Here is a 17,201-nt window from a genome sequence, read left to right on the forward strand (position 1 = left end):
CAAATAATATTTGCAATTTATTTTTCCCTTTCTTGAACTAAATCCTACATGGAAAGCACTTATCAACTCCGTTTGCAATCAGAAATATTTTTAGATTAGTGATCCAGTTTTTTCTATATACTAACTGGAGTACTGTAATTTTAGAAAGGATCAATTTCTAAAACTATGGTGAGATCTGCTTACTGAACATATAAATGCAGGTAATCCCCGAGTTATGAGTATTCACTTAACGCTTGTTCAAATTTACGTGATCAGCGCCCCCTAGTGTTTACGAGCAAGTCCCAAAATTATGAATATTGCAGTACCATGGCAGATGTTCGCCCTTACGAATGACTGCAGAGGCCCTGCAACATTCACCCTATTCCCCACCTGCTCCCCACAACTGCTTTCCCCCCCTTTCTGCTGCACTGGACTCACTTACCTTGCAAAATCTGTCTCCTCTCTGCTGCGGTTCCTTTCCCTTTGAGGGAGAGGAGAGTCAGTTTAAAAATGCTTTTTACACCGACAATGGAAACTCCTGGGTCCATAATATTATGCAAGTTCAAACACAAATTCTCTGCAAAAGAGATCATGGCCCCTGGAAAATTCCATTCTGGGGGGGGAAGCGTTTGTTTTGTTTGCATACCTGTGGGGCAAAGCATGGAATTGGAGTTGGCCAGGTGCAGGAAGAAATGCCGTCCATGGCGTGGGTGCGCTGCTTGCTTGCGTGTGCTGGCCTTAATTTGAGGGCAGGAAAAAAGCCTTAAACTGAGTGGGGAGGCATTGTGGGATGAGTCCCCTTGCACCTGGGTCCAAGCTGCTGGCGGAAACAGCCATCTCAGTGGCCACGATCTCCCCTCCCCAACCAGCACGATATAGCTCCTTGCCTGATGGGCCGGTGGCACAAATCCTGACCACTCTTCTACTTGTTCTCACCACTCAACGGGCAGCAGCCGCTTGAGTTCTCTGCTCCGTCTGAAAAGAAGAAAGCGGAGGCACAGAGCAGGATTGCTTTCAAGAAGATACGGGTGCACTGCTTGCTCACATGCGCCGGCCTTATTGAGAGCAACTCCACTCTGCACTTCCGCTTCTTTCAATTTGGACAGAGCAGAGAAACTCAAGCCGCTGCTGCTCAAACACTTTTTATCCAAAGGAGATCTGAGAGAGATTGGAAAGTCCATGTGACTGCCAATGGGAGGGCTATAGAAATGTAAAAGAACGCTCTGTTTCTGAAGCACCCCATTGGCAATCACATGTGATATTACGGCACTGAGGAGCTTCCATTGTTGGTGCGAAAAGCATTTCCAAGCTGACTCTCCTCTCCCTCAAAGAGAAAGAAACCACGGCAGAGAGGAGACAGATTTTGCAAGGTGGGTCTGGCGTGGCAGGAAGGGAAGGGGAAGCATGAGGTATCTTAGTGGGTCAGGGAGGCCTTGGGGGCCTGTTCCATCACTAGCCCCCCCATGGCCTTCCCCACCCTGACATACCTCATGTGTGTCTTAACGAGCCGGGAGTGATCTCATTCGAGGCATGAGATTTACTCCCATGAATTCTTGAGTTAGGAATGGAATGGGCAGGCTCCATTACTTTTGTAACTCGAGGACTACCTGTACTGAATATATAAATATGAAGGCAAACACTTACACAACCAAGCCCATGATGTAAAGATCCAATCTATGGTAAAAAGACATAGAAAATATAATTGTACTTATCAAGCAAATATTTCAGTCTTATTATGATTAAATATATATAAAATAAACATTTCTATAAACATTGATTGTAGAGATTGTTAGAAAGATGAAATAATTGAAAACCTGAATCATAAAACTTGTATTATTTGCAGTGTTTTTATTTATGCTTTTGAAATGCCATTTTCAGTTTTTATGGCAATAGCATCTTGACAGAATCACCTTAGCTTGAAAAAAATGGTATCCTAATACATGATGATGAGCTTGTTGCTCATTTGAAATAGACCGAAGATAGACAAACATGGCCATTTCCTTACAGCTTCCAAAAACACAAGACAAATTTCTTGTTATTAGTATCTTTTGGTTGCTCAGGTAAAGTCTATTTAATGGAGTGGAATGAATTTTTATTGTTTTTGTTTCCTACATGTAGAGGAGCTAAAACTATTCTACAGTGGAACAGAATGGAATTTCAAAAAGAAAACTTAAACAGATAATTGAGAGAGCCTCCAACTCAGAGGAGAAGCTGTTATTGCAGAGGACCAATTATATACTCTCAAAGCAAAGTATGTAGCATGTGTTTGCATGCAGGATGTTTCTAGAAAGAGTGCAGAGAAGAGCAACAAAGATGATTAGGGGACTAAAGGCTAAAACAAGTGAAAAATGGTTGTAGGAATTGGATATGTCTGGTTTAATGAAAAAAAGGACTAGGGGTGACATGATAGCAATGTTCCAATATCTAAGGGTTGCCACAAAGAAGAGGGAGTCAACTAGTGGTGGATTCAGCCAGTTCACACTGATTTGGCAGAACCGATACCTAATTTTTTGTTGAGTTCGGTGACCCAGTTATGATAAATCTGAGTCTCCACCCCTGGCCTTCCCATCTCTGTTTTTTTCAGGTTTTTCTTTTTCAATCCAATGCCAAGGTTTTCTCTCTTCGCTCCTCCCTACAGCCATTCAGGTCTTGCCACTTTCACGCTCCTCAGGGTGATGGAGGAGGTTCTCCAAAGCACTGACTGAAGCTGACGCCCTGTTCCATGCCCAAAGGAAACCTCCTCCATCACTCTGCAAGTGGAGGTGGGGGGGAACAGGTGATTTGGACATGTTGCATGGCAACAGCAAGCAGAGGCAGGCTTCCTCTCTTCCTCTGCTTGCTGCCGCCATGGAGCGTATCTGGATCGCCTACCTTCCTCCCCCCACCTCCACTTGCAGGGTGATGGAGGAGGTCTCCCTTGGGCAAGGAACAGGGTGTCAGCTTCAGTTGGTGCTTGCAGGGTGACTGAGGAGGTCTCCCTTGGGCTTCTCCCACTTTCTCCTTCCTCCTCCTTTGAACAGCCCTTTGTTCCCATTGCTGTTTTTCAGTCCCGGATCCCGATTTGTCCAGAGCCTGTGCAGAGGGTCTTTGGAAATGAAGCCCTGCAGCAATTAGGTGGGGTGGGAACCATTCCCTTCACTTTTGGACCAGCTTCAAAATGGGCTGGGAGAAGGGGCCCGAGGACTCCAATCTGGCTTTGGAGCAAGGAACGAGATTGGAGGCAGGTGCATGCACGCTAATCTGGAGTCTCAAAAACCCAGGGCTTTTTTAAAAAAAGGGTTTTATTGGATTTTATAGGGTTAGGGATAAAATGGGGTCAGGATTGGGGTTAGGACAAGATTGGGGTCAACATTGGGGTTATCCCCCAGTAACAATTTCAATATTTAGCAAACAGAATATTGTCTGGGTACATATTTTTAACTAACAATAATTAATATAGTAGTAGATAACAGTAGTAAATATGATTGGTTATCATAAACAGTATTAATTAATCAATACATAACATTCTTCTTACTAGTATGGGCTTTTTTACCCAGGGTGCATTTTCGCTGCCATATTATTTAACTTCCTTTAAAGTTTGCATATTCTGCATCAAGTAAACTTTAAAAAAGTTAAACAGTATGGTAGCGAAAAGCCAGCACGGAGGGGAAAAAACAACCCAGTTTTTTGAGATGCCAGACTAGCGTGGCATTCACATGCCTCCAATCCCCTTGCTTGCTGCAAAGCCAGATTGGAGTCCTTGGGCTGCTCCTTCGAGCCCATTTCAGAGCTGGTCCAAAAGCGAAGGGAATGGTTCCTACCCCACCCAATAATCACTGTGGGGCTTTGTTTCCAAAGACCCTCTGCACAGGCTCTAGACAAAACTCTGGGACTGAGAAAGCAGCAACGGGAGCGAAGGGCTGTTTAAAGGAGGAGGAAGAAGGAGAAAGTGGGAGAAGTCAAACAGGCGATTCGCGATGGATGTCAGGGCATGGTAGGCCTGGCTGCGGGGACCCTTTGGCATGGTAAGTGGTTGCGGGGTGCATGGCGCAGCTCCCCCTCCCCTACCTACCTCATGGCAACGGCCCCCCACCTCCCCTCCTGCAGAGAACCGGTTGTTAAATTATTTGAATCCTACCACCTGTCAACTTATTCTCCAAAGCATGACAAGAAGCAATGGATGGAAACTAATCAAAGAGAGAAACAACTTAAAACTAAGAAGAAATTTCCTGACAGAAGAATTAATCAGTGGAACAACTTGCCTCCAAAAGTTGTGAATGCTCCAACATTGGAGGTTTTTAAGAAGAAACTGGACAACCATTTGTCTGAAATGGTACAGGGTTCCCTGCTTCAGCTGGGGGTTAGCCTAGAAAACCTACAATGCCCCTTCCAACTCTGTTATTCTTTTAATCTGAAAGCTCACTTCCTTGATGCCAATTGGTATAGTTATTTAAGCTTCATGGGCAATTAAGTGATAACCATTTCAAACATATACATTTGTATTCTTTATCTTTCTTGATATAATTAATTCCAAAAAAATTCAACAGAAGCAACAGCTATACCATCCAGAAATTCCCTGAAGACAGGCTAAACCATTTTTCTAGGACCAGGGACATAATTTTTACATTGGTGCTGCGTTTTGGATCTCAATGAATGTAATGAAAAAGAACCATTTCTTTCATTTTGCCAGGTAGGTTTTCAAAGACAAACCAGGACCCTCAATGTATGCTTCCCTCAGCAATTCTTCTCTAATCTATCTCCTTGTTCCCATGTACATGAAATAGAACATTATAATATCTGCAACATGCCATAACATCTTTAGAAATGAGACAAAGGCTAGTTGATGTTAACTATGGTTTGCTGAAACAAACAAATCACTATCTGACAAGCAAAATCAATGGGGAAGCCAGATTCACTTAACAATCATGTGACTAACTTAACAAATGCAGGGATTTACTTAACAACTATGGCAAGGTCCCCTTCATGCATTACTGCCTTGTCGTGGCGAAGGGGCTGGTGTAATTCAATGAAGCTATGAGCTATGCCGTGCAGGGCCACCCAAGACGGAAAGGTCATAGCAGAGAGTTCTGACAAAACGTGATCCACTGGAGAAGGAAATGGCAACCCACTCCAGTATCTTTGCCATGAAAACCCTATGGACAGTACCAAAAGGCAAAACGATATGATGCTGGAAGATGAGCCCCTCAGGCCGGAAGGCGTCCAATATGCTACTGGGGAAGAGCAGAGGGCTAGTACTAGTAGCACCAGAAAGAATGAAGCGACTGGGCCAAAGCCGAAAGGACGCTCAGCTGTGGATGTGTCTGGTGGTGAAAGGAAAGTCCGATGCTGTAAAGATTTTTTTCTCCATAGGAACCTGGAATGTAAGATCCATGAATCAAGGAAAGCTGGATGTGGTCAAACAAGAGATGACAAGACTGAACATCGACATCTTAGATATCAGTGAACTAAAATGGACAGGAATGGGTGAATTTAATTCAGATGACCATCAGGTATACTACTGCGGGCAAGAATCCCTCAGAAGAAATGGAGTAGCCTTCATAGTCAATAAAAGAGTAGGAAAAGCAATACTGGGATACAATCCTAAAAATGACAGAATGATCTCAGTTCAAATCCAAGGCAAACCATTCAATATCACAGTAGTCCAGGTCTATGCCCCAACCACCAGCGCTGAAGAGGATGAAATTGACCGGTTCTATGAAGCCCTACAGCACCTTATAGAACTAACACCAAAAAATAATGTCCTTATCATCATGGGGGATTGGAATGCTAAAGTAGGAAGCCAAAAGATAACCGGAATAACAGGCAAGTTTGGCCTTGGAGAACAAAATGAAGCAGGGCACAGGCTGATAGAATTTTATCAAGAGAATACGATGGTCATAGGAAACACTCTTTTCCAACAACCCAAGAGACGGCTCTACACATGGACATCACCAGACGGTCAACACAGAAATCAGATTGACTATGTGCTCTGCAGCCAAAGATGGAAAAGCTCTATACAGTCAGTAAAAACAAGACCAGGAGCTGACTGTGGCTCAGACCATGAGCTCCTCGTTGCAAAGTTTAGGCTTAAACTGAAGAAAATAGGGAAAAGCACTAGGCCACTCAGGTATAAATTAAATCATATCCCTGTTGAATATACAGTAGAGGTGACAAATAGATTTAAGGAATTAGATCTGATAGACAGAGTGCCTGAAGAACTATGGACAGAGGTTCACAACATTGTACAAGAGGTAGCAACCAAAACCATCCCAAAGAAAAAGAAGTGCAAGAAAGCAAAATGGCTGTCTGAGGAAGCTTTGCAGATAGCTGAGGAAAGGAGGGAAGCGAAAGGCAAGGGAGAAAAAGAAAGATACGCCCAATTGAATGCAGAATTCCAGAGAATAGCTAGAAGAGATATTAATTATTAATCCTGATGTATTTCATAGATTCTTTGCTCTAACTCCCTCCCCTTCTCCCCCCTCCCCTATAATAGAAGGCCCGGGTTGTAACCACTGTGGGAGAGTGGTTAAGTTTTTACATCTGCTGCCTCCCAGAGGTGAGAGCTCTGGGGGGTATTGCTCCCCCGGTTTGTATGTACCAGGTTGCCCCCCGGCTTTGACCGCCGTGAGAGGGCGGGATTCGATCTATCCCGGGATTTCCCAGCTCCAGTGGCAGTGGAGCTGGGTTGGCTCTCTGGTCACTTGCCTTCGATTTATTTATTTTGAGATCCTCCCATGTTGAGTTGATCTGGTCTGCCTTGCTGTTTTTTTTTGTCGGACTTGTTAAGATCATGCGTCTGACTTATTCGAGCACGACTTTATACGCTCTCAGGGGGGCCCCCCCATCCTGGGAGCGACCCGCCTTACTTTTTACACCTCCTCTTGATGAAGGGCCCGAGTGTTGGGACCCTGAGAGATGGCTGGGCATGGGTAGGGGCCTCCGATATAAGCCAAATAGGAGGCCCCTGGTTAGTTTTTTGGTTAAATTTTTTAGGAGGTTAGGGAGGGGGGTGGGAACTTCTTTTGGTTGTTCGGATATGGGGGGCAGTCCAGCAGCCACTGTTCAGGCCAGGGCCGGGATTGATCGCGGAGGGGAGGAGCGGGGGTTGGTCGCCCCCGGGGCTCCAGGGCAAGTCGTGGGAATGCCTATTCCCACGACGTTAGGGAATGGCAGCAGGTGCAGGAACAGAGGGCCGTATCGACCTCAGGGAAGGCCTCTCCGCTACTTGCAAGCGGTGAGGCGTTCCGACCCTCTTGTTCTACCCCGAGGTCCCGGGAGTGAGGATGTGCAGCCTCCTGAGCTCCGGCTGGTGTACCTGAATGCCAGGTCTGTCGTTAATAAAGCTCCTCTCGTCCGTGACTTGGTCGAGGGTGAGCAGGCGGACCTGGCTTGCATCACGGAGACTTGGTTGGGCCCAGAGGGCGGTATTCCTCTGGCTGATCTCTGCCCACCAGGTTTCCGGGTGCTACACCGGCCTCGGGCTCAGGGTAGGGGTGGGGGAGTGGCTGTTGTTATGAGGGAGACCTTAGCTCCGCGGGAGGCCACCGTTCCGCAGATAGTCGGGTGTGAGTCTCTCTTCTTGAGATGCGGCCCTGGTGCGCAGTTGGGCTTGCTGCTGGTGTACCTTTCGCCTAGTCACGCAGCAGCAGCCCTGCCTGAGCTTCTCGATGTCCTCTCCGGGTTGGTGGTTGAGTTCCCGAAACTTATAGTTTTGGGGGACTTCAATCTACCATCTCTGGGAGGATCATCTGAGTTGGCTCGGGAGTTCATGGCTTCCATGACGGCCATGGACCTGACGCAAGTAATTTCAGGACCGACTCATGAGGGAGGCCACACCCTTGACCTAGTTTTCTTATCTGGGCGGTGGTTAGATGATCTTGGTGGGGGCTCCCCAATTATTATGCCCCTGTCATGGACCGATCATCATCTCCTGCGGCTGGTCTTCCGTTTTGCCACCCCCCGCCGTGGGTGTGTGGAACCAGTTAGATGGTACCGCCCCAGACGCTTAATGGATTCCGCGAGATTCCAGGCAGCGCTGGGGTCCCCACCTGCCTCCCCCACTCACAGCTCGGCAGATGCCTTAGTGGAAGCTTGGGAAAGGGCAGCCACTGAGGCTCTTGACCGAGTTGTACCCTTGCGGCCCCTGACCCGATGCAGATCCCGTCGAGCTCCATGGTTCTCCGCGGAGCTCCGGGAGATGAAGCGCCGGAGACGGGGCCTAGAGAGCGGTTGGAGGTCCAGCCGATCCGAATCCGACCGATTGCGACTAAGAACCCATATTAGGTCTTATCTCGCTGCGATAAGGGTGGCGAGGTCTAATCACTTCGCTACCCTTATCGCGTCCGCAGATAATCGCCCGGCCGCTCTGTTTAGGGTGACTCGCTCCCTCCTTAATCAGGAGGTGAGGGAGGAACCCTTGCAGGGTCGTGCCGAGGAGTTTAACAATTATCTGTCGGACAAAATCACTCGGATTCGGACCGGTCTGGACTCCGACTGGGCAGAGTCTGGCGATCAGGACGCGGGTGGTCTTGTCGATATCACTTGGGAGGAGTTTGATTCTGTGACTCCGGAGGAAGTGGACAGGATTATGGGGAGACTGAGCTCCACCACATGTTTATTGGACCCGTGCCCTTCCTGGCTGATTTATGCAGCCCGGGAGAGGACACGCAGCTGGTTCCAGGCAGTTATATCAGCTTCTTTGAGTGAGGGTAGCTTCCCTGCCGTCTTGAAAGAGGCGGTGGTGAGGCCCCTCCTCAAGAAGCCTGCCTTGGACCCAGCTGTATTGAACAACTTTCGTCCGGTCTCCAACCTTCGCTTTCTTGCGAAGGTTGTTGAGAGTGTGGTGGCGCATCAGCTCCCTTTGGTCCTGGATGAAGCGGATTATCTAGACCCGTACCAATCGGGTTTCAGGCCCGGGCACAGCACGGAGACGGCATTGGTCGCGCTGGTGAATGATCTCTGGAGGGCTCGGGACAGGGGTCATTCCTCTGTTCTAGTCCTATTGGACCTCTCAGCGGCTTTCGATACCATCGACCATGGTATCCTGCTGCGGCGTCTCAGGGGATTGGGAGTGGGAGGCACGGTTTTACAGTGGTTCTCCTCCTATCTCCAGGGACGCTCGCAGTCGGTGTTGACAGGAGGGCAGAGGTCGACCGCGAGGTCTCTCGTTTGTGGAGTTCCTCAGGGGTCGGTCCTCTCGCCTCTCCTGTTCAACATCTATATGAAACCGCTGGGCGAGATCATTCGTGGCTTTGGAGTTGGGTATCATCAGTACGCTGATGATACCCAGCTTTTCCTTTCTACCCCAAACCACCCCAGTGATGCCCTCAACGTGATGTCCCGTTGCCTGGAGGCGGTTCGGGTCTGGATGGGGAGGAACAGACTTCGACTCAACCCCGACAAGACCGAGTGGCTCTGCATACCTTCATCCCGGGTCTATTCGGATATTCCATCTCTTTCTATGGGGGGTGAATTATTACCCCCCGTAGATAGGGCTCGCAACTTGGGAGTCCTCCTAGATTCGCGGCTTACCTTGGAAGATCACATGGTGGCCGTGACTAGGGGGGCTTTCGCCCAGGTTCGCCTGGTGCGCCAGTTGCGGCCCTATCTAAGCCGGGATGATTTATGCACGGTCACTCACGCGCTCGTGACCTCTCGTCTAGACTACTGCAATGCTCTCTACATGGGGCTTCCCTTGAGGACCACCCGGAGGCTCCAACTGGTACAGAATGCAGCCGCGAGAGTTGTGTTGGGAGTTTCCCGATACTCCCACGTGACACCTCTGCTCCGGGAGCTGCATTGGTTGCCAGTTGTCTTCCGGGTGAGATTCAAGGTGCTAGTAATGGTGTTCAAAGCCCTCCATGGCATGGGGCCGGAGTACCTCAGGGAACATCTGCTGCCGGCATCAAGCTCCCTGCGCCCTGTGCGTTCCCACAGAGAGGGCCTCCTCAGGGTGCCACCGGTCAGAGAATGCCGTCTGGTGGCCCCCAGGGGGAGATCCTTCTCTGTGGGCGCCCCGGAGCTATGGAACCAGTTACCGGTTGAGCTCCGGACGGCGCCCGATCTGCGCTCCTTTCGCCGCGATCTGAAAACATACTTGTTCGAGCAAGCCGGCCTGGCCTGAGGGGGGATTGGTGGGGTTTCTTTTTTATCATTCTTATTGGGGTTTTTTACTATGTATCAATTGTATTTTAATCGGGCATGCATTTAATTATCTTTTAATTTTTGTAAATTTCTGTGTTTTATTCTTGCCCTGTACACCGCCCTGAGTCCTTCGGGAGAAGGGCGGTATAGAAATGATAATAAATTAAATTAAAATTAAATAAGAATGCCTTCTTAAATGAACAGTGCAAAGAAATAGAAGAAAACAATAGAATAGGGAGGACCAGAGATCTTTTCAAGAAAATTGGAGAGATGAAGGGAACGTTTCATGAAAAAATGGGCATGATAAAGGACCAAAATGGCAGGGACCTAACAGAGGCAGAAGAGATTAAGAAGAGGTGGCAAAATTACACAGACGAACTATACAAGAATGAGCTTAACGTCCCTGATAATCACAATGAGGTGGTCACTGACCTTGAGCCAGACATCCTAGAATGTGGAGTGAAGTGGGCCTTAGGAAAGCTGAGCAACAACAAAGCTAGTGGAGGTGACAGTATTCCAGCTGAGCTATTCAAAATCTTAAAAGATGATGCAGTAAAAGTGCTACACTCAATTTGCCAGCAAATTTGGAAAACTCAACAGTGGCCACAGGATTGGAAAAGATCAGTTTACATTCCAATTCCAAAGAAAGGCAGTGCCAAAGAATGTTCAAACTATCGCACCATTGCACTCATTTCTCATGCTAGTAAAGTTATGCTTAAAATCCTACAAGCTAGACTCCAGCAGTATGTGGATCGAGAACTACCAAAAGTACAGGCAGGATTTCGAAGAGACAGAGGAACTAGAGATCAAATTGCCAACATACGCTGGATCATGGAGAAAGCTAGAGAGTTCCAGAAAAACATCTACTTCTGCATCATTGACTATGCTAAAGTCTTTGATTGTGTGGATCATAACAAACTGTGGCAAGTTCTTAAAGAGATGGGTGTACCAGACCATCTTATTCGTATCTTGAGAAACCTATATGTGGGCCAAGAAGCAACAGTGAGAACTGGACACGGAACCACTGATTGGTTCAAAATTGGGAAAGGAGTCCGGCAAGGCTGTATACTGTCACCCTGCCTATTTAACTTATATGCAGAGCACATCATGAGAAAAGCTGGGCTAGATGAATCAAAAGTTGGAATTAAGATTGCCGGAAAAAATATCAACAACCTAAGATATGCAGATGATACCACTCTAATGGCAGAAAGTGAAGAACAACTAAAGAGCCTCTTGTTGCGGGTGAAGAAGGAGAGTGCAAAAGTTGGCTTGAAACTTAACATTAAAAAAACCAAGATCATGGCATCCGGCCCTCTTAATTCCTGGCAAATAGATGGGGAAGAAATGGAGGTAGTGACAGATTTTATTTTCCTGGGCTCCAAGATCACTGCAGATGGGGACTGTAGCCAAGAAATTAAAAGATGCTTGCTCCTTGGGAGGAAAGCCATGACAAATCTAGACAGCACACTAAAAAGCAGAGACATCACCCTATCAACAAAAGTGGGTATAGTCAAGGCTATGGTCTTCCCAGTTGCAATGTATGGCAGTGAAAGTTGGATCATAAGAAAGGCCGAGCGCCAAAGAATTGAGGCCTTTGAGCTATGGTGCTGGAGAAGACTCCTGCGAGCCCCTTGGACTGCAAGGCGATCAAACCGGTCAGTCCTAGAAGAGATCAACCCTGACTGCTCTTTAGAAGGCCAGATCCTGAAGCTAAAACTCAAATACTTTGGCCACCTAATGAGAAGGAAGGACTCACTGGAGAACAGCCTAATGCTGGGAAAGGTTGAGGGCAAGAGAAGAAAGGGACGACAGAGAATGAGGTGGCTGGATGGAGTCACTGAAGCAGTAGGCGTTTAGCTTAAATGGACTCCAGAAGATGGTAGAGGACATTGGAAGGCCTGGAGGAACGTTGTCCATAGGGTCGCGATGGGTCAGACACGACTTCGCAGCTAACAACAACAATATGGCAAGGTCATAAAATGGGGCAAAATTCACTTAACAAATGTATCACTTAGCAACAGAAATTTTGGGGTCAGTTATGGCCGTTACGTCAAGCACTAGCTCTAATACACTACCAGTACAAAGTTATTCAATTTTCTTCCATTTTTAGTTTTTCTGATTATAATCACACTGATTTTTTTAGAAGACTTTCATTATCCTGCAATATTCTGGCAACATTCTGAGACAATCCAGTCTAATTTTATGCATAATATTATCCATAAAAGAAACTTACTGGTTTTTTTCCTACTATGAGTTTTTCAACCTTTTGGACCTGTGACACATGATCCTCATTGGTCTTGAGTTCCCGTTTTCGGATTCTCTCATAAATCCCAATGAGCATCTCTCGTGGAATATCTTCACCATCATCTACACCTGGAAAAGTGATTATAATCACTGCTGATTAATACACGTATCAACTTCGCACTTTCATTATATTATCCTTCATAGAACCCCAAACCAAAGGTAGTATCTGATTTGGATACTACCAGTCACCTTAGAGGGGAGATGGGAGGCATATAAATTTAATAAATAAAGTTGTCTGGAATATCAACCCCAAAGCAGGTCCTGGCTGCTAATATAACCATTATGCCAATTAAAGTCTGGATTTCTCTATACCATACTACAAACAGCCATTTTGCAATAAAAAAACAGGCATAAGGCAACATTTCCATTGTTAAACAGAAATAGGCAAATTAGGTCTTCCATTCACACATAATTATTTGTTTGTAAGAACATAAAAACCTGTTTAAGACTAAAGATGCATCTTGTCTAGTAATCTCAGCCTTTGCAAAAACCTGAAGAAACGATGTAGACAACAGTTGCCTCTCAATTGACTCCTTTTAAAAGGAGTTATTATTTAGGGCCCAATATTAATATTTGCTCCAGTCCCAGAAATGATATAAAACAGAAATAAGTATGATAGAAGAGAATATTTGTAAATCAGGGTTGAACTTAGTGCTCTCTGAGCATGGTTATTTTCTTGCAAATGTTTCATTACCCAACGAGATAATGAACATCGGTGCTAGTATAAAATGGGGTTAGCTCTCATTTTATATATACAAGTGGCCTTCCCTTGTCAGTCTTGGTGGTTCCTTGATTGGGCTGTTGTTTACTCGGCCAACTGAGTAAACTATCAACAACCAACTCAGCTTGTGTGATTGAGTTAGTTAGTAGTTCCTGGATTGGAGTATTAATTACTTCTTGATTGTTGGTTTAATGTAATCTCTGCTCATTAGGGTGTTGATTGCTGGTGAGAAGATGTTTGGCTTTTGGATTGTTTCTTTTGAATGGTATGTATATGTTGTTTATGATATTAGCTAGTTTGGTAATGAAACATCTGTAAGAAAATGACCAAGCTCAGACAGCACCAAGGACTCTGCAGAATGACTACTCTGCAGCCCTCAAGCCTGTTCCTATTCTGTTATTTCCAGAATACTGTCACATCAGTATAAAATACTGGAATGTTGAAATAAAAGTGCTAATTTACATTGACATGATTTTTTAAAAGTTTAGACCAAAAAAGAGGCCCTTAAATGTCTCTATTCCTCCGGCCAGTTCAATGATAATACCATATATTCTATGATATTAAGAAAGTCGTATCTAGATCTATTTGGCACAGAGCCACCATGACTCAGAGACTTCATAAAATAAATAATAAATATAATTCTTGGTAATCTGATTACTTAATTTAATATGTACTTTCATAGCGATAATTATAATTAGAAGTATAGTTTATGGAATGCAAAAATACTAAATATACGACACTTGATAATTACTACTGTTGTATACCCATTTGCAACTGTATAGTTTAATGGTAGTATAAGTTACTGTACTTATAGGGGAGGGGGTAAAGAATTACATTTGTTTCTACTCGTGAAGATTGGAAATCACTTCTTTAAATATTGCTCTGTTTTTCTTTATATTTTTCTCTTTCTTCCTTTTTCACTCTTTTCTTGAACCTTCTACATTTTACTATTTTATCTTTTTTGAGTTTAGTTTATATAGTATTTTGTTCTTACTTTTATGATTTCTATTTACTAGTAAAAATAGCAATTACTGTTACTAAAATTTCATAACAATTATTTTAAAAATAAAAGAATTAAATCAGCTATATTAATGAATCTGGATAATACCAAGAGAGATATCCATAAGCAAACTGGTATCCACATGCTCTTCGTTATCACTTCCTCATTTAATTAAAGACAAGTATTTTTAAAGTCTGCCTTTGTACTCCAAACAGAAGAACTTATTTATGAGTATATACCTGTATCTACATGCACACATATACACAGACACACACTAATAGGTACACTTTGTTCCTCACATAGATTCCCAAGCCACTTATAATGTCAAAAGAACAATCAAACTATTTGCAAATCATTGGATATACAATTATTACTATCTTGGGTTTAGACCTAGAAGGAACAAGTATAGTGCAAAATTTGAAATGATGAAATCTATCAATACTGTTCCTTAGCCTGCTGCCAGAAAAACAAAACCCTCTGAAGTAGAATGGCTAAACTCTCAAAACTTTATTATAATTAAATTTATTGGCTGCCTATCTCTCCATGGAGCTACTTTCATTTAACAGCTGTAGTACTAAAGGGCAATATAATATACCCAGGACTCTAGATAATGACAAATCTGCAATAGAGGCAAAGATCTGTAGCTTAGGTGTAGGCTGAGGGTGAAGGTTCATTTTCTGAGCTTGTGAGTTGGTTTCTGAACGTTTCGTTACCCTAAACACTGTTAAAGATGTTACCTAGCCTGGTAACAAAATGTTTGGAAACCAACCCACAAGCTCCGAGAGCGAACCTTCACTGTCAATGACAAATCTCCATGTTATACCTACCTCTTAGATTTTTGACAAAATCTTCCAGCTTCATTTTACGTTCTGGTTTTACATTTGGACTATACATATCTGTGTTTAATAATATGATTGCAAAAGCTAGAATGAAGATGGTGTCAGGATTTCTGAACTGCCTTACAACTCCTGGATTGCAGATGCAGTATCTCTGGCTATAAAAGACATTTTAGAAAAATACTAAGTGAGATTCAAGGATAACTTGATATGGCGTTTAGAAAAAAACCAATACATTCATATAGAAAGCTGAATTATATTCTTATCATTATTCACTTGGTATAAAAAATAAAATAAAACATTATTTACTCTTTTATTCTATTCTCTTATCTAATAATAACAAGAGTCTACACTGCAGAATATTTTACTAAAGTAAATACTTTCAATTTCTCAAACAACATATATTAGGTAAAAGAATACAGGTATATCGAAAGGACAACTGTGCCATTTCATGCAATTAATTTTCTAAATTTGCACACTTCACCAACACAACTGAAGTTTAAACTTATGTCCTTTATACTAAGTGATTTGAAAACTATTGCAGACTATAAGTATATTATGACTGACATTTGTCAACTGGATATATAATACTGATTTGGGTGAACTGAACAGCAGAATTCATAAAAAAGTATTCTATGTTGCTTGTAAAATATCCTTGCTTCAGAGCAAACTTACAGAGGCTAAGTGAGTCATCAAAAAGTATAACTATTCATATAACGCAGCACACCTATTATATACCATAGCCACAGGATTGCAAAATGGTTTTAGTGGTCATAGAAGCATTTTCTTTTCTCTGCTTAATGATGCCACTGATTTAACAACTATAAATCAATGCCCGAGGGTATATATATCTTTATGTTAGGAACACTCGATGACTTTTACATTTCTTGTCACATCTCCACCAGGAAAAAGAACATCTGAATAGGTTTTAATGAGCGAATATCTTTGCTCCACTAAGCTGAACTGCTTAATTCAAGGTTATCATAGTAACTGTATAAGTCGATGCATGTTAATTTGAGACTATATATTTCTTTTTAAAGGCTTAAACTGAAATAGTACCATTCTGTTGCTTCTGTTTAAAATAAATGACAAAAAATAACCAAATTAAGCTACCAGAAATTACAATATATATACATATACATAATTATATACATAATTTTATCTTAAACAGATCATCTGAACAATCACTTATGCCATTTTTTAAAAAAGTAACTATATTCAACTGTGCTATTTCTGAGACTTATACATTTTCAATCAGTTGCTGTAACTTGCTGTGTCATACCTAAAAGCTTCAATGAGTCGTTCTACTTTCTGAGCTTCTCCTTGGACACGGATATGAGCTTGAAATTTCCTGAGAGCTTCATCCAGTTCCATAGCTGAGAAGTCCATTTCATCCACAACACAGCTGAAACAAAGAAAGCATTAATTTATCTTGGTTTATCCTAACCAGTTTTCTTTTTGTAAATTTAACTGGTTTATAGGATAGGCTAGGAAAGGAAAGGATAGAATAGGATAGGATAGGATAGGATAGGATAGGATGGGATGGGGTGGGGTGGGGTGGAATAGAATAGAATAGAATAGAATAGAATAGAATAGAATAGAATAGAATAGAATAGAATAGAATAGAATAGGTTTATTGGTCACATAGGGAATTGTTATTTATATTGCCATTATATTTTGTCACACAACATGTCAGCAACAAATTCAGAGACTTCTCTGACATGAGCTGATGTCACTGATATTCCTCTGGATTGACTGTTATTAGGTTTTTGTTCTAAATGTAAACAAAAATGTAAGCAATTATAATAACAATGTTTAAAACTTGTATACCACCTGATTCCCAATAATTCTTGTAGGAACTGTACTGTCCTATTTCAGCCATTGGATAAGCAGAGCAGACATAGTTACATAAGTAATCAAAGCTCTAGTCTAGTCTAAAAGGGATGATTCAAATTCCAAATCTGGACAAAATTTAAACAATCAGCTGATTCAAGAGAGTGGGTCTGATTAGTATACAAAATATGAGTATTTCTAACATTGGCTTTGTCTCAGACAGAAAGCCTTATATAAAAAGATTCACTAACAATAAAATTGGCACATATCTAATGCAGTTCAGAATGCAAGTCTATGCAGAACCAATAGTGTCTTCTGAGTAGATCAATACTCCTCAGTTAATTTTTTCTTGTCAATTCTGCAGTTTTAAATGTGCAAATCGTTTGATTCTCTGCATGAAGATACC

General features: G+C 43.2%; 1 protein-coding gene across 8 annotated transcripts in view; it reads right to left on the reverse strand.

Annotated features, from left to right (window-relative positions):
* Positions 1-17,201, reverse strand: part of IQSEC1 (IQ motif and Sec7 domain ArfGEF 1) — a 332,174-nt gene that overhangs the window by 28,499 nt on the left and 286,474 nt on the right. For all 8 annotated transcript variants that reach the window (XM_081317422.1, XM_081317423.1, XM_081317421.1 and 5 more), the window contains 4 exons: positions 16,245-16,367; positions 14,954-15,120; positions 12,335-12,474; positions 1,624-1,653 (listed from right to left, as the gene is read on the reverse strand). In XM_081317422.1, coding sequence (XP_081173548.1) covers positions 1,624-1,653; positions 12,335-12,474; positions 14,954-15,120; positions 16,245-16,367 — 460 coding nt within the window. The remainder of the gene's footprint in view (positions 1-1,623; positions 1,654-12,334; positions 12,475-14,953; positions 15,121-16,244; positions 16,368-17,201) is intronic.

The sequence above is a fragment of the Vipera berus genome (assembly GCF_964194415.1).
Source record: "Vipera berus genome assembly, chromosome: 2".
Classification (NCBI taxonomy): domain Eukaryota; kingdom Metazoa; phylum Chordata; class Lepidosauria; order Squamata; family Viperidae; genus Vipera; species Vipera berus.